This window comes from Phymastichus coffea, unplaced genomic scaffold (assembly GCF_024137745.1).
Source record: "Phymastichus coffea isolate CEN01 unplaced genomic scaffold, Cenicafe_Pcof_1.1 PCOF00089, whole genome shotgun sequence".
Lineage (NCBI taxonomy): Eukaryota > Metazoa > Arthropoda > Insecta > Hymenoptera > Eulophidae > Phymastichus > Phymastichus coffea.
In genome coordinates, this window is record NW_026706900.1 from 786,294 (window position 1) to 811,459 (window position 25,166).

The following is a 25,166-nucleotide window of genomic DNA, read 5'->3' on the forward strand; positions in this document are numbered from 1 at the left end:
ATTGAAGATCTGCGGAGCTTCGCCAGGGTCCAGTTGGAAGGGACCACCCGAAGGAAGCGACGCAATGCCTCGGTGGCAGAGGTTCTCCGGGATTTGTCGTGGGTCGCCCCGAAGAAGGCTTCTCGGGACGCTTCGACACAGACCGAGGACCAGGACAGTGTCGAACGTCCCAAGTCTACAGTGGACCAGGGGGTGCAGACCGTCAAGTCCGGCGTGACCCTTACGTCGGACAGTGCGAGCCAATGGCCAGGATCCAGGGAAACCTGTGGGGCCTCGCACTGGGTCTGCAATAATCCCCGGATCCCTGAGCAGCCTATTCTCCTCCTCGACTTCAGACACGTGCATCTGGGGATCAACGAGGTGGAGAGTGCATGGTGGTTCACTCAAGAACTCCAGTCTCAGGTGCAGGAGCACCTGAGACGCTTTTTGAACCGCCAGGGCGCAGAAGAGCTGCTCGGGGAATGGGCAGGGATGGCTCAGCGTCAGAGGCCCTACGGAGAGGCCCTGCTGCGGGTGGATAACGGACAAGAGTCCTCCGCAGCGCTCTCGGCGCCGGCTCAAGTGAAGAGACCCCGGGAGCTACTGACGCTGGACCGACGCTCACGGTCCATGTGGTCGGGTGCATGGCTCCTGATACTACCATCGTGATCAGGTCGCAGGATGGACGTGCGACCGCCACGGTGGGAGGCGTGACCATCACCGCCTCACAGGGAGTCAGTGCCCAGCAGTCCCCTCTGGCTGCTGAGCAGCCATCACAAGATCGGGAGGCTGCTCAATCTCGGTCGCAGCTGAGGGGCTGCTACATCTGTGGGGAGCCTGGGGTGACCAACTCCCAGCGGTGCCCGAAGAAGGCTACACACTGGCGCTACCCGAAACATCGCGTGCCAGGTGTAGCCAAACGATGATGTAGGCCCTGGAGGGCAAATAAATTAGCCGAAATAAAGAAGGGAGTTTATTATTTTATTTCCTTTCCTTCTTTATTACTTTCAGGTTCCTGATGGCAACGAATCGCGAGTATTCGTCCTGCCCGGGTAGTCAGGACTTGGAGGGGGCTGCAACGGTAGTCGATTCAATTAATCGAACCGTTCGCGATTCTGATTTTCGCGCGTTAGTTCTAAGTATTGAGAGAGAGAGGGGTCGCGCGATCTTTTGAATTAGCAGTTACGTCTCAGCTGTTACTTGTGGAGTACCGCCAAAATAGTTTAGCACAGTGTTCCAACGATTTGCCAATAAAAAAGTTTACTTGGATTTTGGATACGTGTGCAAGGGTGAGCGAGGAAGCAGCAACAGTAGCAGTATCACGGAAGCAGCAGCAAAAGCGACAGCAATTATACAGCAGATTTGCAATCGAGGCAGCACAGCTGATTCGGATCGGAGGAGCACCTTTAATTTGCTTCAACAATTACGGCTGATCACCGTAATTGCACCGCAGGGTAGGTGCACCTCCCTTAATTATCGCGTGACAAAATACATTTGGTATTTTGTCCAACAGCGTTAGCGTTAATTTTTTGTACTCGCGTCGAGCGTTAAATCGCGCCAATATTCGTATCTTCTCTCTCTCTCTTTCTCACCGAAGGTTATTTAACTGTAAATCCTATTCGCGTGCGTCAGTCTTTCGGCCCGACAAAGACTGTAGAGATTTTTATTAATAAAATCTATTAAACTTATTCGCCGATTTCGTCATATAATTTTTCCTAGTAGTTTAAACAATTGGAAAAAGCTTAGGTTTTAATCCTATTATAGCTAGGGGATTAAGTGGATTAGGAGTAAAGTCGCTTACACATAAAACTCATCGTGTGTCACAAGGCACGTGACTTAAGGTGAGTTCAACTCCGCTTGATCGAAGACAACTAAGTTAAATCAGCTGACGTTAAGGTGAATACACGTATTAACATACGTGTTAACGGAGCGGCGGTTTGCTCTCCATCGTGGGAGTTTGTTCTTAAATAAATTTCTCATTTTGCAGATTTATCCCCCCGTTATAATAGGTATTATTCGCTGCTTTATGCTGTGCGGCTAGCCTGTTGCCGCTGTGTTTTGCTCGCTCTCTCTCTTCGCGGCTTATGACGTCACGGCGGCGGAGTTTCTTGAGCGCGTTGCCGTACTACAAGTTTGCGCGCTCACTTTATCGTGCTCACTGTATACTTCTCTGGCCTCGAAATTTGGTTTGGGTTAGTAAATACTCTCGGCCTTACAATGGTCTGTTTATACAATGTGTTTATTTCGTGGCGAGAGTACGCTCGAGAAATTTTACCGCTTTGAAACTTCGTGGTGTTTCCTTTTACACACACATACACTTTCTTTTTAATTTAGCGCGAGTCTCTCTCTCTCGGAATTTTTTTTGCGCGCGCACTATCAATTCTCTTGTCGAGGTTCGTTCTTTTCTTTATGCTTTGTTTTCTTGTGTGTTGGGCACCACTGTAACGGTTGTTGATTTCTTCAAAAGTAAATCGTCGTCCGTTAACAAAATCTATATGTCACCGCTGTTTTTCCCTTCTGGCTAGCTCTGTGCTCGACGCGCAACCTGAAAATGAGCGCGAAAGCACGAAACAACAAAAAAAAGCGATGGTCGAAGGTTCTTAGAAAACGTTGTGAAGGAGAAGGGAACGTAGAGAAAATTCGGGACTATCGAATGAATTTGCTGACTTGCTTAGCATATTTCCAGCGAATTTATTCACTACTTATTTTCACATTAGCGCACATTCCACATTGACCGAGAGATTCGCGACGCACAGCCTAATTATACGTACGCGTGAGAGAGAGACGGAAAATACAATTACGAATGGCACGCAGCCGACGCTGTTTACATACGCTTACTTCCCGGAATTCTCGCACGCAATACTATTACAACGAAAGAGACTTACGCGGGCGAACGCTGCTGCAGACAGCTACGCCTTAGGTTTCGAACCTAGCTATTCGATCGACGTCGCCCAGAGTCGTCTGGGGTGAGTGTCCTATCGGCCTGTCCTTATGGGTGGTGGGCGACGTGTCGAGCCCCTCGGCTCGTATGATAGCCTTGAATCGGCCCCCGTTGATCCTCGCTCGTCGTCGATTTTTCCGTGTACTCACAGCACTCGCTCCACACCGTTCTCGCTGGTCACCATACGGGATCGATTCTCCACTCAAGTTTTCCACTCCGAGAAACAAAAGGATTCCGAGCAGGTCTTATCCGCTTGCCGGTCTCACGTGTACTCTCAAGAGCCCGCGTGTCGTAGCTATCTCTCTCTCTTTCTCGCTGCGCGGGTCTTTTGCGCATGGCGCGCTTTTTCGAAAATCGCTCATTCATCTCTTAACGAGCCCGCTCGTTACAATATATAAGAAATTTAACTATAATGATAAAAATAAGCGAACTATAATTTTTGATCTATTTGTTAATAGAAGCTAAGTTAATTAATTAATGGCATGACAAAAACAATATTATTTTATAAATTAGAATTTGTAGTTACATATTTTCATTAATACCGGATTTAAGGAGTGATCTTAAAATTCGAACTGTTCGAGCTGTAAACAAGAAATTACTATTTATTTTACCCTAATAAATCAGTCTTGCTTATTACTTCAAAATTTCGTAAGATAATTCATTTTCATGAATTTTTGAGCTATCGACGACAAAATATGCATCCATTTATACAAGAAATTTATAAAATTCGAAAAAGCTAATTGAAATAAATAATTACATTGAACAGGATGCACATGTGTTGCGTAGTTCTTTACTTTCCTGTTATTCTGCAGTTTTGCGAGATTTTCATAAAGTCTGATGACTCTGAACGACATGGTTGCAAGCTATCCCTTTTTTATAGGCTCCGAAATTATCTCTTTTTAAGAATCGCCAGATGCAAGAAAATTGTCGTTTATGATTTTTTTATCTCTTCGGCAGTACGAAGTGTCCGTTTTCTGATTTACTAACGAATAGTATGAGGGAAGAAAGACGGCCTTAAACGTTTGACATTTTCCTGACCACCGTTACAATGTCAGCGATTTTTTTAAGAAAACGATGTTCACCCTGCTAGTGATTATTTCAATCCCATTTTCAAGTCATAATTATATTGAATCTTCTTTTAATTACTACAAATACAGGATTTCTTTAAAGATTTGTAGATTATTTATCTACAAGATATTATTACTTTCATTACTAAATACATATATATATATATATATTCTTGTAAGTAATAAGGTATAACTTTTGAAAATAAAATAGGTAAAATAAAATAAAATAAAATAAATATTTATTATTTTAAATGTCAATATTAATCGTTCCGAAGAATTATTCAGACTAAAGATTAATATTATTTCAAGGCGTATGTACAAGATTTGATTCAAGTTGAAGCTAAGAATATATATAAAATGTTAGTGCATGAGAAGGGACATTTTTACGTGTGTGGTGATTGTACTATGGCTGAAGACGTTTATCAAACTTTGAAACAAATCATTAAAACTCATGGAAATATGACAGAACACAAAGTTGAAAATTACATGCTATCACTTCGCGTAAGTTGTTAATCTTATCTATATTCTTATTTATTTATATTATATTCTTAGTTAATCTTATCTATATTCTTCTATTTTATATATTATATGCTATAATGATATCAATCTTGGTTAAGTGAAATTATAAATGATATATTTATACTGGCATCTTAATATTATGATTCTACATCTAGATATATTACTTATTATAATAAACAATATGAAATTTGTGTCACACTCTTCGACTACCACCAATAATGCTGCTTACGATCGTCGAAACAAATTATTTAAGAGGGGAATTCAGAAGCCGTGAATACTTTCACGATAGAATACTGCACTGGGTGTTGTGATGTTAATATCACCTTATCTTTATAATATTGTTCGTACTCTCGTGGTCTATCGCGTTAATAAGTAAGAATTTGTTTCAATTTTCCAAAATGCTTATTGTAACAGGCTTCTGTTTAGTCGACAATCTCTTGAAAGTGCCCGTATTACGACTAGACGAAGCCTTGTTATCTCTGTGCTCGAAGCACAGTAACCTACCTTGCCTCGGAGTGCGCCTGCGCAGAGTCTCCTTACGATTCCAAGTTGGGTACCCCCAACTCACCGCTTGGCGGCGCTGTCGCCCCTTGCTAGTAGCGCTCGTGCGGCCGTCGCTGGAACCTAAGTTGTCGATTCCCGCCTACCGATATTCACGTGATTCGTGCTACGCAACCGGCGAATTCGAATCCACTGTAAATAAACACTGACACGACCTCCGGACAAAGGAAAGACACAATAACCGAAAATCGTTTAAATAAGAATAATGATTGATTTATTCAACTAAATCAATGACACGGGGAATCTGCCGAGAGTTCTGCGCACGCTCGCGTGAATGACAATATACGCCGTAAATGAGAGAGAGAGAAAACCACGGATGCCGCGAACTAATCGCTCGCGCGCAACAAACAAATTGTTCGCGCTCGCTGCGCGGGATCGCACGCAAATTAACAACAAATGAAAAGGGGAAAAGGTGCACCTACCGCAAGAACGATGAGGATACGGTGGCCAACCGTATCCGACTAGCGAATCGTTAAACTACCGCTTCGCTGCTTGCCGCACCACCGAAACTACTGCTGTTGTTGTTGTTGCTGCTGCGGTTGCTTCTGTTGCTGTTATAGCTGCTACTGCTGTTGCTGCTGTTGCTGCTGTTGCTGCTACTGCTGTTGCTGCTGTTGCTGCTATTGGCACACCACCAAACACAAAACTCGGCTCGGGAACAGGTTAGCGCGACGCACTGACTAAGTGACACAGTCATACTGCCGGTCGGAGCCTCCCCTCCCGGTCATTGCCCCTACGCGCTCTCTCTCTGTCGCGAACCAAACGCGGCTCCTCTCGCTTAGCCGCTCGTTTACCTCGCGCGAGTCTAACGATTTTCGGTAATCGTTGCAGCCCCCTCCTAGCTTCGAACTACCGGATCGAACTACCCCATTGACTCGCGACCCCAAGGACAGGATTGGGACAGGAGAGAAATCAGCACAATCCATCCTCTTTAATACATGGCTTTATTTGCCCATCCCGGGCCACCACTTCCCCACGTCACCTGCCGGAGCCCCCTGGCGCCTTGTGTCTGGGGTAGCGCCAGTGCTCCGACTTGTTGGAGCATTTGGAGGTCGTGGTTATCCCGGGATGGCCACAGATGTAGCAGCCCTTGCCCGGTCTTCTGCTGAGGCCGGGCTCCGTCCCCTGGCCCTGGCTCCCTGCTGATGGATGGGGCGGCGTGGCTGCTGCTACCGGGGCGGCGGTAAACGTAACGCCGCCCACCGTGGCGGATGTGCGCCCTCCTCGGGTGCGCACCACCACGGTAGGGTCGGAAACCGACCCGTCCACGCGGACCGTGAACTCCTGTCCGGCACCGGTGGCCCCCGAGACTCTCTTGGCCTGAGTCTGCGTCGGGGGCCTGGCCGGAGTCCTGGCCGCGGCTCCATCTGTTGGCGCTGGCGGTGGTAGAACCGCCGGAGAGCCCGCGGCCGCTGGGGACTCCGGTCCCCGGTCTATGCGCAGCAGGGCCTCACCATAGGCCCGCTGCCGCCGGACCACAGGAGCCCACTCCCCCAGCATTTCTTAGGCGCCGCGGAAGTCGAGGAACTCCCCCAGGTGTGCGTGTACCTGGCGCTGGAGTTCCCCGACGAATTCCCACGCATTTTCAAGCTCCTGGAGGCCCAACCTCACGTGCCTCCAGGAGTTTTCAAGCCCTACCTGCTGGGGGACCCGTGGGTGGTTGCAGACCCACTGCCCCTGGCCGCAGGCCTCCCTTGGCCTGGGGCACTGCGTGGAGCCGTCAGCCGTCTTGATCGGCTCTGGGGTCTGCAACCCCCTGGTCCGTCGTGGACTTAGACCGACGGCCCTCTTCGGACGGGCCGTCGGTCTGGGTGGACGCTTCCCGGGTCACGGGCCTGGAAGTTTGGGCCCTCATTCCTTCCCGGAGGAAGTCGTCCACCCGCTGGCGCGAGCGGCACTCGCGAGCGGCCACCTCGACCTGGGCCCGGAAAAACCTGCGGACATCCCCGACCAGCCGATCGGCGTCCGGACCCATCCTCAGGTCGAGCAACATTTGGGTGACCGTCTCGAAGGCCTGTTCACTTATGACCAGCTTCCTCTCCATCTGTAAAAGAGAAGAAGTGGGGTTAAGGGATTTCTCAGGTTCAGCCCTCAACCTAACCGTAGCAGTGTCACGCTCGACGCTATTGCTTACGAGGACGTCCCGGTCCCCTGCACTTTCCTCGCGAACATGACCCATTTGTGGGGGTAGCTGGCAGGACCACCTTCCGCACGTGCTGAGCGGTTCTACGTGGCCTGCCTCTTCCCCTCACCGCATTGCCATCCAGGTCGTCCCCACCTGGTGCCTGAGATTCGCACGCAGGGTTCTTGCGCGGCCTACCCCGGCCTCGCTTAACCGCCGCCTCGATCGGTACCTTTGGAGCCGCCGCGGGTTTCTCACACTCGTTCGCGGGGGCTGCAATCGCGACGCGCTCGCATATCGGATCCTCGCTGGATTCCTCGACCTTCGCTGGCGGGTCGCCTACGCCCTCCTCTTCCTCCAACGGTGTCGAGTCCCCGTCTCCTGGTTCCTCGTTGTCTTGATACGAGAATGGACCGAAATAGGGCTTGAGGTCCTTGGCATGGATCAGCTCGGGCAACTCTTCCTGCTGGTTACCTAGGCGGTAGGTATTAGTCCCACATACCTCCTGAATCACGTATGGACCAGCATACTTCGGCGCCAACTTCGCCGAAACGCCCTGAGCTGCGGAAGACAAGATGCGGTTCCGCTTCCACACCCAGTCCCCAACCCTAAAGTCGGCCTGACGTCTCCTCCGATTGTAGTAGACCGCCTGACGGTCCGCCTCCTCCCTAGACTTAGAGCCAGCGCGTTCCCATAAATTAGGTAACTGGCGCATGTGCTCACCCCATTCGGTCAGTTCTTGGCCCTCGGAAGCTTCCCGAGCCAACTGATCCTGGGCCCTCCTAAAGGTCGAGGGAGGAGTGGGCTGTCTACCGAAGACCAGCATGGCCGGGCTGTAACCTGTCGCGCTGTGAGTTGCCGAGTTCAACGCGAAGTTGAACTCTGGCAGGTGCTCATCCCAGCTCTTATGGTCCCGCTCCACGTACGATATGAGCATGGCCTTGAGGGTTTTGTTCACTCGCTCTGTGGGGTTTGCCTGTGGGTGGTAAACTGGGGTAAGGGCGCGCCGGATGCCGTTCCTCGACAGGTAGGCATCGACCTCTTGATTCTTAAATTCGGTCCCATTGTCCGAAAGAAATATCTCTGGCGCCCCAAACCTGGTTACCACCCTCTCGTGCAATTTCCGTACAATGGTCCTTCCATTGGCCTTACGTACGGGTACACACTCCACCCACCGAGTGAACAGGTCTAAAAAGACCAAAATATATTCGAACCCTCTCGAGCTCTTTGGGAAAGGGCCAGTAATGTCACTGGCCACCACCTGCCAGGGTCGCGAGACCTCTCGACGACCCATCAGCCCGCAAGGCGGCCTTTGTTCCGCCTTGCACTGCTGACATACCGGGCAACTCCTCACGTACTCTCTGACCTGCTCGTACATCTTTGGCCAGAAATACAGGTGCCTAGCCCGGGAGAACGTTCGTTCTCTCCCCTGGTGTCCCGCTGCCGGCGCATCATGTACCTCCTCGAGTACTTGAGGTCTTTTCTCAGCAGGAACCACTAGCTTCCAGGCTTCCTCGTTATCGATGGACCCTTCGCTCTCCTCAGACGGATTGTAGTGGTACAGTCTCCCACCCACTACCTTCCAGGTAGGCTGAGAATGTGGATCCCGGCATACTTCTCTGTATCTTTGTAGATACCAGGCGTCGGCAGTTTCCGGCCGATGAGTCATGGCACCCACTTCTACCACCCCCTCCTCATAGGCCCTAGGTAAAGCGTCTGGCACCACGTTGAGGTCTCCCTTTCGATACTCTATATCGAAAACGTGCCCTTGTAGTGCTAACGCCCAACGCGCTAGCCTTCCTGTAGGATTCCTCATACTGTGGAGCCACTTAAGGCAACTATGATCGGTGATGACTTGGAAGTGGTGCCCCTCAACATAAGGCCGGAACTTCCCGATAGCCCATACTACTGCCAGGCACTCTCGTTCGGAGACTGTATAGTTCCTCTCCGCACTGTTTAAGGAGCGACTGGCATACTCAATTACGCGCTCCTGTCCATCGATTTCTTACGTCAATACCGCGCCTATCCCACTATCGCTCGCGTCCGTTTGTAACACGAACTGCGCGCTGGGATCTGGCGACTGCAAGATCGGTGCCGAGACCATCGCGTCTCGTAACCGTTCGAAAGCCTGCTCCTGTTCCTGCTGCCACGCAAACGGGATACTCTTCTTCGTCAGGCGGTTTATCGGCTCAGCGATGGTTGCGATGTCAGGTATGAAGCGACGATACCACGACATCATCCCCATGAATCGCTTCACCTGTCTGATCGTCCGTGGTACTGGGTACTCCATGATTGGCTTGATCTTCTCTGGATCTGGCCTTACCCCTTCACGGTTCACTAGGACCCCCAGGTACTTGACTTCCGACTTACAGAAGTGGCTTTTGGTCTTATTCACAGTGAGGCCCGCATCCAGGATTCGTTGTAAAACCAATCCCAGGTGTCGCTTATGCTCCTCAAAGGACGGCGAGATAATAATCACGTTGTCGAGGTACGCAAAAGCAAAAGGATCTAAATCCGGGCCAATCAGTCTGTCCATCAACCTCTGGAAGGTCGCGCCGGCGTAAGACAATCCGAAGGGCATTCTCTTGAACTGAAAATGCCCCAGGCCGGGGACTGTGAACGCCGTAATGGGGCGCGACTCCTTTTTAAGAGGTATCTGGTGGTACGCGCTACTCAAGTCCAGTGTCGAGATGAACTTCGCATCCCTGATCCTTCGCAGGATGTCACTCATGAAGGGTAATGGATAGGCGTCCGGCTTGGTTACTGCGTTTACCTTCTGGTAATTTACGCAGAACCGATATTTGCCATCTGCCTTCTTAACCATCACCACTGGACTTGACCACCCGCTGGTTGCTGGTTCAATGACGTCGTTGTCCAGCATGGCCTTGACCAGCGCGTGCATTTCGTCTCGCACCCTGTCGGAGACCGGGTAGTATTTCTGTTTACAGGGTCGAGCGTCTCCGATGTCTATCTCATGCTCAACCCCCACAGCACAGCCTAAACACTCGCCTCCGTCTGGAATTAATCCATCGACGAGGCTAGCCACTTCTTGGCGCTGTGCTTCCGTGGCTTCTACCAGGCCTACGGGTGCGAGGCACGACGTACCAGTGACGCTTGCAACTTCCAACGGTACCGCCACTTTGGCTTTCGCCAAGTACAGCTGGTCCGTGTCAGGGTTCAGGTTGGCGCTGAATTCCCTTACGAAATTCGCGCCAACGTAGCAGTCATCAGACAGCAGTGGCGTTATAGCGACCCTTACGTCTTTTGTGATTCCCCCTACCGTGAAGGGGAAAATCACATGACCCAAGATGGGACATGGGCGACTGTCGGCGAGCTTCGCTTCTCCCGCTCGCGTGACGTCCAGGCCCAGCCCCATGTCTGATGCCAACCTAAGCCCGAGTTGACCCATTACCGTCGATGAGGCCCCGGTGTCGTAGAGTGCCCTTAACTTGTAGGCACCTATCCCCACCTGAAGCCACCATCTGGTCTCATCCTCGGGTCTATACCTGCGGGGAGCTTTCGCCGTCTCTCTCCCCTCTGTGGACGGGAGGCTTTCACGGCTCTTCTTGCCTTGGGCAGCCGCTACTCGCATCGACGTGCTCTCACCCGCAGGTGTCTGGGTCGCCGGCGTATCCTCCGGAGCGTCAGGTGGTCTCCTGGAGCTTTTGGGTCTGATGGTCTCCTCTCCAACCCATTCAAACCCCTGCTCCACCACCTGAATCCGGCCTCCGTACCCTTCGAGGATACAAAATGCCCGGTTACCCAGATCAGGCATCTGTTCGGTCGCTGTCGCTTCCAACGCCACCGCACTGCCAGGTCTCGTAGGGTCCGATATTCCTGGCGAGACCTTCCTGAACCCTGGGGTCGCTGGCGGGCTCCTGCCCCGTTCCAGCGACCCGCGACGAGAGGTCACCTTTACTGGGGACGCGGAGGGGACCTCCGTCCTCCGCTTCCCTGCCCGTTTCCCTTGTTGCAATCCGGGCAGTACCTTCTGGTAAAGCCTAGTTTGCCGCAAGACGAGCACTTAATCGGTTGGGAGTAGTCTATTTTCCTCCGCTGACCCTCTCGTCGCTGGCCAGGAGACCCTGGGGGGGTTTTATTCCTCCCCTTTTCTTGCGGCCGACCCCTCGGCCGCCTGGGAGAGTTAGCCTTCCTCTCCTTAAAGTACCGGTCCATATCTCGTCGTAGGGTCGCAATTTACGACGACAGATCCTCAAAACGGTCTGTCGCCTGCGTTGCGGCGATTGTGGGCCGGTCCTCGGGTTTCCTGGCCGGGGCTTTAACCGGTGACTCGGGTTGCAGCTGTTCCCTACCCCGAGGCTTGTTGGACATGGCCGCCGTTCGGGGTCCTGCCCGGGGCGGTGGTGCCTTAGCTGACACCCCCATATGCTCGGGGTACAACGTGGACGTTGGCTCCAGCCTGGTCCTCGGGCGCTCGTCGTCTCGCAAGGCGGTCTCGATCTCAGTCGCCCGGGCATGGAATTCGTCCACGTTGGAGAACGCATTTCTCCGCAGCTGCATCCGGATGGCGGGTAGGAGATTTGCATACAACAAATCTAACTGCCTCTGCTCTGGTAACGGCGGGCGTAGTTGGGCCAACATGAAGAGGAGGTGGCAGGCATATTCTCGCACCAGCTCTCCCTTCTCCTGGTATCGGGCTTGGGCCTTTTGCAGTAATCTTTGTTGCTGCAGCTCACTCGACCCAAACCAACGTCGAGCGCCTGCCACGAAGTCGGCGTAACTCCTCCACTTGAACTTGTTAAGCTCGTACCAGGTCCTCGCCAAACCTTCGAGGAGCTCTGATACCGAGCACAAGATCTCGCCGACTGTTAGCCCAGAACCCGCGTGCAGATCTTCCAGTCTCGACAAGAAGGTGTCTACGCACTCTGAAGCCGTGCCAGAGTATCGCAGCTTCCATCCTCGGACAATCCTACCCGCGTCCCGAGTCGCGTAGTACCCCGACGCCGCATTGGCGTCGTACCAGGCGGATCCTTCCGGGATCGCCTGATCTTCACCCATGTCGGCGTCTCTTGGTCCTCTTCTTGGTGGCTGTTCCGTCCTTGAAGGCACCTGCCTTTGGGGAGCCTCTCGGGGTTCGCCAGGGGTCGGTCGCTGGGGTTCCAGGGTACTTCCTGGTACCCTTGGGTCGTAGTGGCACGTATACGTGGACTGGAAGTCCACGGTCCTCCGGGGCCGCTCTGGTATGACCGTTCGTCGATTGGTGGGGTCCCTGTTCCTTAACTGCTGGACCTCCACCTGTAGAGCGGTCACCTGGTCGCTCCACCGTGCGCATACCTGGTCGTGTCTTTCCAGCATCTTTAATATGCGGTTTATTCCGACCCGGTTGCGCTCGATCTCTTCCTTTAGTCGTTCGGTCACGCACCGCTCTTCCTCTTCTTCTTGAGGTTGTAGCTCCGCGTTCTCGAAACGACGAGCTCTTCGCCTATCCGGCGATCCGGTGGAGCCCTTGTGCTCACTACTGACCCCCTCCGTGGGCCCGTTGACCTCGCCGGTCCCCCCTTCCTCTGCGGGCTCTCGCTCCCCCGTCTCGCTCTGACTCTCCTCTTCTAAGTTGTCGTAGACCGCGAGAGTCCGCGTCAGGTTCGCCTCTACCACCTCATCCCTGTATAGCAGCATGAGCGGGTGGGCGACGAGATCCTCGGCATCAGCTGCTTCTAACTTCTGTCGCCTGGACTCCAGCCACCTCTCTCGGCTCCTTCGCCTGCGTTGTGTCGCCTTCCTATCCAACGCCGCTCCTTGGAAGTCCAGGTCGATATATTCGCCTAACAACCAATACGCTAACCGAACTGCCTGCATCAGCTTAGGACCGTCTGTACGCAACTCCAGTTGCGTCAGGTATCTGTCCAGCTGTGTCGACGGCAGTTCCGAGGCCCACCGGGTTATCGCGTCGGCGGTATCCTCCATATCGCTTATGCTGGGGCGTAGGTGACGGTTGAGGTTAATTTTCCCTAGCCGACCACTACCGCCTCCTATCGCCCAAGGCGCGAGCGGGGTGTTGCGATTTTTATCGCCAACTACCCAATTACGCCTTTAATTGCAAGGCAACTATACGCGTGGCTTGTGGGTGTGTACAGGTATCGCGTACTCTAAGGAAGTACGAACTTCCACTTCGCAACTACCTGCCTATAGGTGGAGGCTAACTGTTTGCTAGCTCCACCGGGTTAGTAAATCTAACCCTACACACACCCCAATTGCGCGCTCTGCTGGTACTGTCGCTCGGTGACTAACCCCCACTTAATTACTTTAACGTGTATGTAAACACTTAAAAAGCAAAAAGTTAACCAAAATATTATTTGTCACCTCTTTTATTCGAGTTAGAGCGACTCCGGACGTCTCTTCGACCCCTGGGGTTAGTGTGCTCTCGGCTCACAAAAGCAGGTGTTATTGGGTCGGAGAGGCATCTTTCCCCTACCGCAGAGCACGTACCGAAGGAGCCACGTGTTATTTTACCCGCTCTCACCTTATTACGCACGTGCGCAAACGTCTCTCTCTTGCGCGCGTCGCGCTCTCTTTTCGTGCAAACTCCCTCGTGTGTGAGTCCTAATTCACGTTGGGCGCCATGTAACAGGCTTCCGTTTAGTCGACAATCTCTTGAAAGTGCCCGTATTACGACTAGACGAAGCCTTGTTATCTCTGTGCTCGAAGCACAGTAACCTACCTTGCCTCGGAGTGCGCCTGCGCAGAGTCTCCTTACGATTCCAAGTTGGGTTCCCCCAACTCACCACTTGGCGGCGCTGTCGCCCCTTGCTAGTAGCGCTCGTGCGGCCGCCGCTGGAACCTAAGTTGTCGATTCGCTTCTATCGGTATTCGCACGATTCGTGCTACGCAACCGGCGAATTCGAATCCACTGTAAATAAACACTGACACGACCTCCGGGCAAAGGAAAGACACAATAACCGAAACTCGTTTAAATAAGAATAATGATTGATTTATTCAACTAAATCATTGACACGGGGAATCTGCCGAGAGTTCTGCGCACGCTCGCGTGAATGACAATACACGCCGTAAATGAGAGAGAGAGAAAACCACGGATGCCGCGAACTAATCGCTCGCGCGCAACAAACAAATTGTTCGCGCTCGCTGCGCGGGATCGCACGCAAATTAACAACAAATGAAAAGGGGAAAAGGTGCACCTACCGCAAGAACGATGAGGATACGGTGGCCAACCGTATCCGACTAGCGAATCGTTAAACTGCCGCTTCGCTGCTTGCCGCACCACCGAAACTACTGCTGTGGTTGTTGTTGCTGCTGCGGTTGCTTCTGTTGCTGCTATAGCTGCTACTGCTGTTGCTGCTGTTGCTGCTGTTGCTGCTACTGCTGTTGCTGCTGTTGCTGCTATTGGCACACCACCAAACACATAACTCGGCTCGGGAACAGGTTAGCGCGACGCACTGACTGAGTGACACAGTCATACTGCCGGTCGGAGCCTCCCCTCCCGGTCATTGCCCCTACGCGCTCTCTCTCTGTCGCGAACCGAACGCGGCTCCTCTCGCTTAGCGGCTCGTTTACCTCGCGCGAGTCTAACGATTTTCGGTAATCGTTGCATTATAAATATTAACTTTGAAATAAAATTATCAATGAATATTTATGATTATATGAATGAGATTTTAAGGAAAGATAGATTTGATCCTAGTTTCTTAAGGTGTGAAGTGTTCCATAAGCAGAGCTTAAGTCTTTCTTATAAAAGGATGCAATTCAGTCCAAATTTCTCATAGTGCGAAATCTTCTATGAGTTGAGCGTAAATTACAATAGGAAAGAAAGGATTTACTTAGTTAATCACTTGAGAGAAAGAATTTAGATATTAGCCAAGATTATTCGATCTCGAGCACTCACTTTGCATGGCTAGGAATGAATGCTAGCCTGTGCAAAAATCTGTGTATTTATAAACAGAATTTCCCACCTATTTTCGCAGGACAGCTCTCTTCGAGTTGTTTACGCAATTCTACGAAATCATTTTTTCTAATTTACAAGAAGATAGACAGTAATAACGAAATTCTAAAATATGTCAGCTTTACAGAAATAGATATAAATCATTTAAGTACAATTTACAATTATCGCAAAAAGTATTGCCAAAAGTTATTAACTAATAAAGTCAGTTAATGTGATAGCGCAATATTTACAATAAAATAATGATAAAAATTTATGTGTGTCAATAGTTTATCACTAGTAGAAGTAATTCCTAAAAAGAAATACTTAAATTAGTTAATAGTATTTGAATTATAATCAATTTTCGTATTTGTAACGGTTTTATGTAAAATTTTATAATGTAAATACTAAATTAGTTAATTAAGATTAATAAATTAGTTAATAAGTTGTCGTTGTTATGTACAAAATTAACGCTTTTGATCTATACACAACTATTTATTTAAATAAATTATTGATTGTTTATTTATTGTGTAACGGGAGAGAGGGGGTATCTAACAAAAATGGAAAATTTATTTAAGCACAAATTCCAACGATGCAAAGCTAACCGCCGTTCCGTTAAGCGCGTATAGTTATACGTGTATTCGCCTTTACTTCAGAATTTCGTTTCAGTGTCTTCTTTCCAATTGAGTTGAACTCACCTTTAGTCATTTGATTTGTGACACTCGATCTATCTTAGGTGTGTCTGACTTTATGCTTAATCCGCCTAATCCCTTGGATAAAATCGGATTAAAACCTAAGCCTTTATAAATCAGTTAAGCGAATAGGAAACTAAATGACGTAAACGACGAATAATATTAACTAACTTTAATCAATAAAAACTACAGTATTTTATGGGCCGAAAGACTAACGCACTCGAATAGGATTTACAATGAATTATTAATATTCGGTGAAAGACAGAATGCGAAAACTACTGCGAAACTAACGCTCGGCGCAAATACAAAAAAATTCAATATCGCGGTTGACAAAATACTTTCGAACGTATTTTGTCAAGCAATAATAAAGGGAAGGGCACCTACCCTGCGGTGCAATACGGTGATAAGTCGTAATTGTTGTAGAAATTATTTGCTGCCAACGGTTTCCTCCTCAGTAAAGCTGCGCTGGTTCTCCTCGCTATCGAATTGCTGTTGTTATAAAAAATTCTGCTGCTACCAAAATGCTGCTGTTGCTGCTTCCTTGCAACTCACTCACGCACATTTCGATTATCCCAGGAAATTTAATCTTTTTACGGCGAAACAGAGTAAAAAATTTTAGGCGGTATGATCGCGAAAGCAGCTGAGGCTTAATTGCCTATTTCAAACTCTCGCGCGCCCTCGCTCTCGCTCTTAATCGTTCGAACTAACATGCGAGTAATAGAATCGCGAACGGATCGATTAATTGAATCGACTACCGTTGCAGCCTCCTCCAAGTCTTGACTACCCGGATAGGACGAATATTCGCGATTCGCGGCCATCAGGAACCTGAAAAGAAAAGAAGGAAAGGGACCAAATAAATCTAAACTTCCCTTCTTTATTATGGCCACTTTATTAGCCAACCGGGGCATACATCATCTTTTGCCTACACCTGGCGCTCGATGTTTCAGGTAGCGCCAGTGTGTAACTTTCTTTGAGCACCACTAGAGGTTGGTCACTCCGGGCTCCCCGCATATCTAGCAGCCCCACAGCTGCGGTCGGGATTGAGCAGCCTTCCGATCTTGTGTGGCCTGCTCAGCCGACCGAGGGGACTGCTGGGAGCTAACTCCCTGGGAGGCGGTGATGGTGACGCCTTCCACTGTGACCGTAGCACGTCCATATTGCGACCTGACCACGATTGTGTTGTCAGGAGCCACACGCCCGTCCACATGGACCGTGAGCATCGGCCCAGTGTCAGTAGCTCCCGGGGCTCTCTTCTCCTGAACCGGTGCCGGGAGCGCTGCGGGGGACTCCTGTCCATTGTCTACCCGCTGCAGGGCCTCTCCTTAGGCCCTCTGGCGCTGAGCCATCTCTGCCCAGTCCCCGAGCAGTTCTTCTGCGCCCAGGCGGTTCATGAAGAGTCTCAGATGCTCCTGCATCTGAGACTGGAGATCTTTCGCGAATCGCCAGGCACTCTTCACCTCGTTGATCCTCATACGTACGTGTCTGAAGTTGAGGAGGCGAGTGGGCTGCTCCGGGATACGGGGGTGGTTGCAGACCCAGTCCGATGCCCCACAGGTTTCCCTGGTTCCTGGGCTCTGGCTCGCACTGTCAGACGTTTGGGTTACGCCGGACTTGAGGGTCTGCACCCCCTGGTCCACGATGGACTTGGGACGCTCGACATTGTCCTGGTCCTCTATCTGACTTGAAGCGTTCCGGGAAGCCTTCTTCGTGGCGACCCACGATGCGTCCCGGAGAACGTCCACCACCGATGCGTTGTGGCGCTTTCTTCGGGTGGCCCCCTGCAACTGGACCCTGACGAAGCTCCGCAGATCTTCTATTAACTACGTCGCATTAGGGCCCAGCTGCAGATCGAACAATATTTGCGTGACCACCTCTGAGGTCTCTTCCACCACGACGATTCTGCGGTCCATCTGTAACATCCACAACAAAAAAATCTCGGATGAAACTGCCTGCGCGAAGAAAGACCCTAAAAAATACTGCATCCCACCACGTTATGCATTCCCTCGCTATTCCTTGCGGGAATGTCCTGACCCTCGTCGGTTATCGTTCGGGTTTATCGGCCCAACAGTCCTTTGCACAACGGGCACAGTCTTTGAGGCCTACCTCTCACTCTAGATTCCTTTAAGGGAGAGTTGTGGCCTCTTGCTTGACCGGTGACCGTCTCTGGAAACTTTCGAGGTCGACCTGGGCCTCTCTTGGTTGGGACAGATACCGACAAATCCGACGTCTCAGTGGGATCATTACCTACGATCGCGGGGGCTGCTAATTCGATCCGGTAGCTAGATAAATCTTTCCCTCGGATATTCGCACGTATTCGCGGAATCGTTCGCCTCCGACGGCTGTTCGTTTTGCGGCTAGCGAGGGTCGATGACTTCCTCGCTTTCCTCATCATTACCCGGACCGTAGTACGGCTTAAGGTCTTTGGCATGGAAGAGCTTGGACAGGATCTTCAGCTGATTGGCCAGTCTGTACGTGTTGGAGCCGCAAACCTCTACAATCACGTACGGACAGGCGTATTTAGGCGCCAATTTGGCTGAAATGCCTTGGGCAGCTGAAGAGAAAATCCTGTTCCTCTTCCAAACCAAATTTCCCACCTTAAACTAGGATTGCCGTCTCTTCCAATCATAATAAGCCTCCTGACGCGCAGCTTCCTCCTTTGACTTGGAGTTAGTCCTCTTCCATAAATTAGCGAGCTTCTCCATATGTTCAGCCCAATCTACCACAGCTTGACCCTCCGAACACTCAAGGCCTGCTGATCTTGGATTCTTCTGAACGTCAAAGGAGGTACCGGCTAACGCCCAAACATGAGCATCGCAGGACTATATCCAGTGGCGCGATGAGTTGCCGAGTTCAACGCGAAGTTGAACTCTGTTCAACTTCGCGTATGCCATTCATCTGGAGGAATGAATCGACTTCCTGATTATTGAATTCGGTTCCATTATCCGACAAGAATACATCTGGCACGCTAAACCTAGTGACAATCCTCTCGTGTAATTCCCTTGCGATTGTCCCAGTGGCTTTGCGTATCGCAATGTACTCTACCCAGCGAGTAAATAAGTCTACAAAGACTAAGATATACTCAAAACCTCGAGAGCTTTTCGGCAATGGACCAGTGATATCACCGGCCACTACCTGCCAGGGTCGTAACACTTGTCTACAACCCATTAGCCCGCAATGTGCCCTTTGTTCCACCTTGCACTGGTGACATACAGGGCTCACTGACTGACTTTACGTCCTCACTGACCTAATCGTACATCTTAGGCCAGTAGTACAAGCGCCTACAAGCTTCCACGCTTCATAATAGTCGATGGACCCTTCACCGTCCTCATCAGGCATCAGAGATCACTATCATGTCAGTGATACACTGACATGATAGTGATCCCCCCCCCCCCACTACCTTCTAAGTAGGGTGAGAGTATGGGTCTTAGCATACTTCCTGGTATTGTTGCATATCGATATTGAAGACATTGCCTTGCAATGCTAGCGCCCACCGCGCTAGTATTCCCGTGGAATTTCTCATACTGTGAAGCCATTTCAGGCAACTATGATCAGTGATGAACCTGAAGTGATGTCCTTCAATGTACGGCCGAAACTTTCCAATAGCCCATACCACTGCCAAGCCCTCTTTCTCGGAGACCGTATAATTCCTCGGCGCTGTTGAACGATTGGCTGGCGTATTCTATTACACGCTCCTCTCCATCGACATCCTGCGTGAGGACTGCCCCGATTCCACTGTCACTGGTATCAGTTTGTAGTACAAACTGACCGTTAGAATCGGGCGATTGCAGTATTGGGGCGGAAGTCATCGCCTCCTGCAACCTTGTGAAAGCTCGCTTTTGCTCCTCTTCCCAAGAGAAACGTACATTCTTTTTTGTCAGGCAGTTTATAGGTTGGGCGATCATGGCAAAGTCGGGTATAAAAGTCTATACCACGAAGTCATTTCCATGAATTGATTCACCTGTTTGACAGTCCGGGGTGTTAGATATTCTAATATCGGTCGTATCTTCTCGGGATCTCGTCTTAATCCGTCCTAGTTCACAAGAACTCTCAAATACCTGTTTTCTGTCTTGCAGAAGTGGCTTTTGCCTTTGCTGATGATTAGACCCGAACCTAGGATTCTCTTTTATACCATTTCTAGGTGCCGCTTATCCTCTGCAAAGGACGACAAAACCACAATTACATCGTCGAGGTAAGCAAAACCGAATGGATACATATCCGGGCTTATCACCTCGTCCATCAACCTCTGGAAAGTCGCTCCCGCGTATGACAGTACGAACGGCATTATCTTGAATTGAAAGTGCCCTAATCCAGGTACTCTAAACACTAATATCGGAAACGATTCTTTCTTTAGGGGAATCTGATGGTACGCACTGCTCAAGTCCAGCGTGGATATGAACTTTGCATCCCTTATCCGTCTTAGGATATCGTTCATATATGGCAAAGGATAGGCATCAGGTTTGGTAATTGCATTTAACTTTTATAATTCACGCAAAACCTATATTTTCCATCAGCCTTCTTTACCATTACTACTAGACTTCACCATCCGCTGGTCGCTGGTTCGAGAACATCCTTTTCCAGCATATCTTTGACCAGCGTGTGCATTTCCTCTCGCACTCTATCTGAGACTGGGTAGTACTTCTGTTTGATGGGTCGAGCATTTCCAACATCTATTTCATGCTCAACCCCCACGGCACAACCTAAAGCCTGACCCCCGTCAGGAATCAATCTTCTGACGAGGTCTTCTATTTCTTCAAGCTGTTTCTCCGTTGCCTCCCACAGTCCTACCGGTGCAAGAAATGCCGTACCATCAATTCCAACCACTTCCATTGGTACTTTTACATGGGCGTCCTTGAGCCATAATTCATCCTCATCGTAATCCAAAACTGCGCGGAACACTCTTATAAAGTTCGCGCCTACGTAGCAGTCATCCGTGAGCAGTGGCGTAATTACGACTCTAATTTCATTTGTAATTCCCCCTACCTTAAAGGGGAACATCACGTGACCAATTATGAGGCATGGGCGCCCATCAGCGAGCCTTGCATTGCCCGCCCTGGTCACATTCAATCCGAGTCCCATCTCCAATGCCAATCTTACCCCTCATTGACCCATGGCCGTGGATGAGGCGCCGGTATCATAGAGTGCTCTAATTTTAAAGTCACCTATGTTTACGCGCAACTACCACCTGGTCTCATTCTCTGGGTTATATCTACGAGTCGCATCTTTTCCTCCACTCGCTACCTATCACCCAAGGTATTAGCGTGGTATGCACTACTTAATGCAACTATCCTCAATGCCTCCTTTTTATAAGACACAAACTCACGAGATTATGAGCGCGTGCAGTCTCCGCAAACTATTTAATAATATTATAAAATATTCTACCTAAGATCGGAGCCTGCTGTTTGCTTGCTCCGCCTGGCTAATATTTCCTGGACTGCACGCTTGGATCGCGCTCTCTGCTTTTATCGTTATTCAGGTGCTTCCAACCCCCCTTTATCCACTAACCTGTGGTTCAAATGGTTTAACACCTGATTACTCCGAACGATCTGAAATCACTTCGACTTACTAATAATTACCGCTTTCGGTCCTTTATACAATACTAGAACACCACAGCGCGCTTCGCGCGCCCAATGTTAATAACGTGCAATATAAAATATATTATATCTAAATAATTATCGTTTATATGTTAATAACACAATGATTAGAATTTGTAAATTGTTAAAAATAATCTCATTGGTACAATTCTGTATAAACATAATTTTTAACATTCAAAGTTTGTCTCTGATTTCCTAAATAAATTTTCAATGAATCCCATGATCGCACTCTAGACATCGCAACATAAAGCTGACCATGATTAAAAACATCTCTTCGAAGATCGATACCAATTTTTGCTAGAGTTTGTCCTTGAGATTTATTGATAGTTATAGCAAAAGCTAATCGAATTGGAAATTGTCGTCTTTTGAAAGTGAACGGATATTGATTTTCACAGTACAATGTAATTCGATTAATAAATACTATGTTATTGCGTTTGTCTCCAGTTAATATTTTACAATTCAGTAAATGATTTGAAAAATCAATTACTTGTAATCTTGTTCCATTACATAATCCTTCTCTGAGATTAATATTTCTTATTAACATAATTATGCAAAATTTTTTTAAACGTAATTTGTGAGGAGGAAAGTTCGGTGGGTTCAATGAGTTAAGATATTCTGGTAAAAGAACCTCTCCCATTTCACCATTTTCACAGTTCTCTGTGCTGTCTATGCCAGTGTATATGTGTTCAGTAGTTTTATCTAATAAATCGGTAATTTTATTATTCATATCGTCTACATCAGCATTTCTGGCTGACAAAATAGCACAATGACTAATTTCATCAAACTTTTTATCTTTAATTAACTTTCCAAAAATGTTTTGAACAATGCATTCATTAGAAGGTAGTATACAGTGGTGAGGAAGCTGTATATTATTATCTGTATCATTTATAGTTCCATTACCAACATCCAATAAATATTTGGCGAATTCAATTTCATGTGGTAGAACTCTCATATTCGTTTTCAAATGAAATATTCAAAATAATGGCCATAATTGCGAGTTTTTGATAGATAAATTTAAAATTTCATTACGCGTTCCATGAATCTTTATAGGAAGCAATTGTCTAAAGTCACCACCTAAAATCATTATTTTTCCACAAAATGGTAAATCATTGTCCATCAAATTTTGTAATGTTCTGTTAACTATTTCCAAAGCGTATCTTGGAGCCATCGTGGCTTCATCCCAAATAAATACTTTAGTATTTTTTAAAAGCATACCTTCATTAGATTGTATTTTAATATTAGAAGATGAATCATGAAACATAGGAACTGGTAAACCAAAAGTTTTATGTACTGTTTTTCCGTGAGGCAGCAATGTTGCAGCAATACCAGTATATGCCATTGTAGAACATTTAATATTGTCTGATATTAAAAGATTATAAATAGTAGTGTAAACAAAAGTTTTTCCAGAACCTCCTTGTCCATCTATGTAAAAGCAAGTTGGCCCAGTATAATTATCAGAACGTGATGCTTCAATAGTTTTATCAACTATTTCTTTTTGTTGAGCATTCAATTTTTGATATTGTTCATTACCAATTTGTAATCGATGATTTCTCTCATCGGTATCATTAGTGTCGATCATTATCTGAATCATAACATTTTGATTCATTGTCGGAAAGTCAGCTAAACTTTTTCCTTCTTTTATCAAAATATCATTTATTTCAGAATAGGCCATTTGGTAACTGATATTCAATTCATTATTACGTGAAAAATCTTCAGACATCGCGTCTTTAAATGTTTCCCATAATTTTTCTGGATAAATAGGTTGACAGTGTAATAATATTAGAACAAATAAATGTTTCAAACGTTTTGGCATCATCCAAGTAACTGCTTCTCTCATAGCTTTGTTTCATTCATCGTCATCTTCAATAATTCCTAATGCTAAACAGGCTGATGTGAAAGTAGGATGTAATTCATTATCTACTGTTTTTAAGTCGTTATAATTTGTAGCTCCTTTCACATGAAGTAAAAGTAATCTTAAATGAAACAATTCAATTTGCATTGGACTTACTGAAAACATTCTACCTATACATTTAAAATGTTTTTTTCGAGTCTCCCATGAAGAAGTGACTTTTGGAGTCGCGTTTAAGACACCGAAGCGAGCAGACGTGTTTACTCGCGCTGTAATCAGCCTACCGACGCGTTTGTACCTTCCTACTAAACCTTATATTATTTGTGTAATCAGCTATACTGTGAGTGTTAGTGCATAAGTTCTACAGTGAATCCTTCTTATTAGAAGGATTAGCTAGTGTCTCAGCTCTCAAACTGCGGATGCAGTTTGAAATGCTGCAACAACATCAAGCCACAATGGAGTCTGACAAAGACGTCCACAAAGATAATCACAGCAACAACCCTTCCACAGCACCAAAATCTAACAGCTACGCCTCAATTACAGCTCAAGCTCTTCTCCCAAAAAAGGAACATGCCATTGTTTTAGACTCAATCGTAGGAGCGACAATAGACGACTACATTGACGGCCTTGAAATTCTTACGGATCCCAACAACATAAAGTTTATATCCAAGATCTCTGGCAACAGAGTATGTGTCTACCTCAGCGACACAAGCTTAGTATCGAATCTCTCTAACAGAGAAGTCATAGTTAAAGACGCCAAACTCAAAATCAGACCTCTCATTGGAAAAAACAAAAGGGTCGTCATCTCCAACGTGTGTCCAGTCATACCGCACGACACTCTACTCGAATGCCTAAAACATAAAGGAATCAACCCAGTCTCCAGCATCACTCACATAAGAGCAGGTTTGAATAAACCGGGTCGGTCTCACATACTGTCATTCAGAAGACAAATCTACATAAAAGAAGAGGACGAAAAATTACTCCCGGGATCAACTCAACTTAACTACGAAAACACTGTCTACTGGATCTACTTCAGTACAGACTCTATGAATTGCTTTGTATGCAAACAAAGCGGCCACACAGCCAAGCTCTGCCCAAATCAACCTACTCAAGCCTCTACGCTTCACACACATACAGAGTCAACGAAAAGCCGCCCAGCTAATATTCAAAACGAACCTGTCTCCCTCCTCAGCGAGCCTACTCTGAACCCAAAGAGACCCGCACCCTCTACGTCGCCTTCTTCATCTGACAGTGCGTCTCTGCAACCAACTGATTCGCTGCAACAAGAATCCGTAAAGAAAACTGACATTTCTGGCCTCATATTCAAATGTCCTAATCCCCGAAAGAAATTCAAGGATGATGATTCGGACGCATCCAACAACACCTTAAATCTCCATGAGCTACTACGTCCAGCTCATGAGGCACTGAAGCTTCATCAAGTCGCTACTCCAATCGATCTCAACACTCTTGAAACAATACTAGTAAAAACACACGCGCAACGAGACGCTCAAGGTATTGTTCTAACCATCACGGACAGCACAGACGGTGTAATTTCTACTATCGACCAGATATATCAATTCATTGAAAACAAAACACTCAAAGGGCGCTTAACGCGATTGAAAAAGAAACTCTCCAAAATGCCCTACAGCGATATCGACACCGAACATGAAAGCGACTCGTCACAAACCTAACACTTTCTTTTCCAAAATGACTTCCCGTGCAAAAAACAATATTACTTCTGTCAAAACACCTCTCATTGCCACCAGCTTAAACAGCTCATCCACTCAACTGAAAGATCTCAGATTACTCTTCTGGAACCCAAGAAGCATCGTGAATAAACAAGAAGACCTCCTAAAAACTTTACCCGAAATTGACATTTTTACCTGTGCCGAATCGTGGCTAACTGAAAAAAATAAAAACTTTCATTTCACGGGATACAAGACCTTTCGCAAAGATC

At 48.0% G+C, this 25,166-nt stretch overlaps 1 protein-coding gene across 1 annotated transcript in view; it reads left to right on the plus strand.

Moving 5' to 3' along the window:
- Positions 1-25,166, plus strand: part of LOC131669215 (nitric oxide synthase, salivary gland-like) — an 840,995-nt gene that overhangs the window by 699,493 nt on the left and 116,336 nt on the right. The window contains exon 8 of the mRNA XM_058943950.1: positions 4,297-4,488. Coding sequence (XP_058799933.1) covers positions 4,297-4,488 — 192 coding nt within the window. The remainder of the gene's footprint in view (positions 1-4,296; positions 4,489-25,166) is intronic.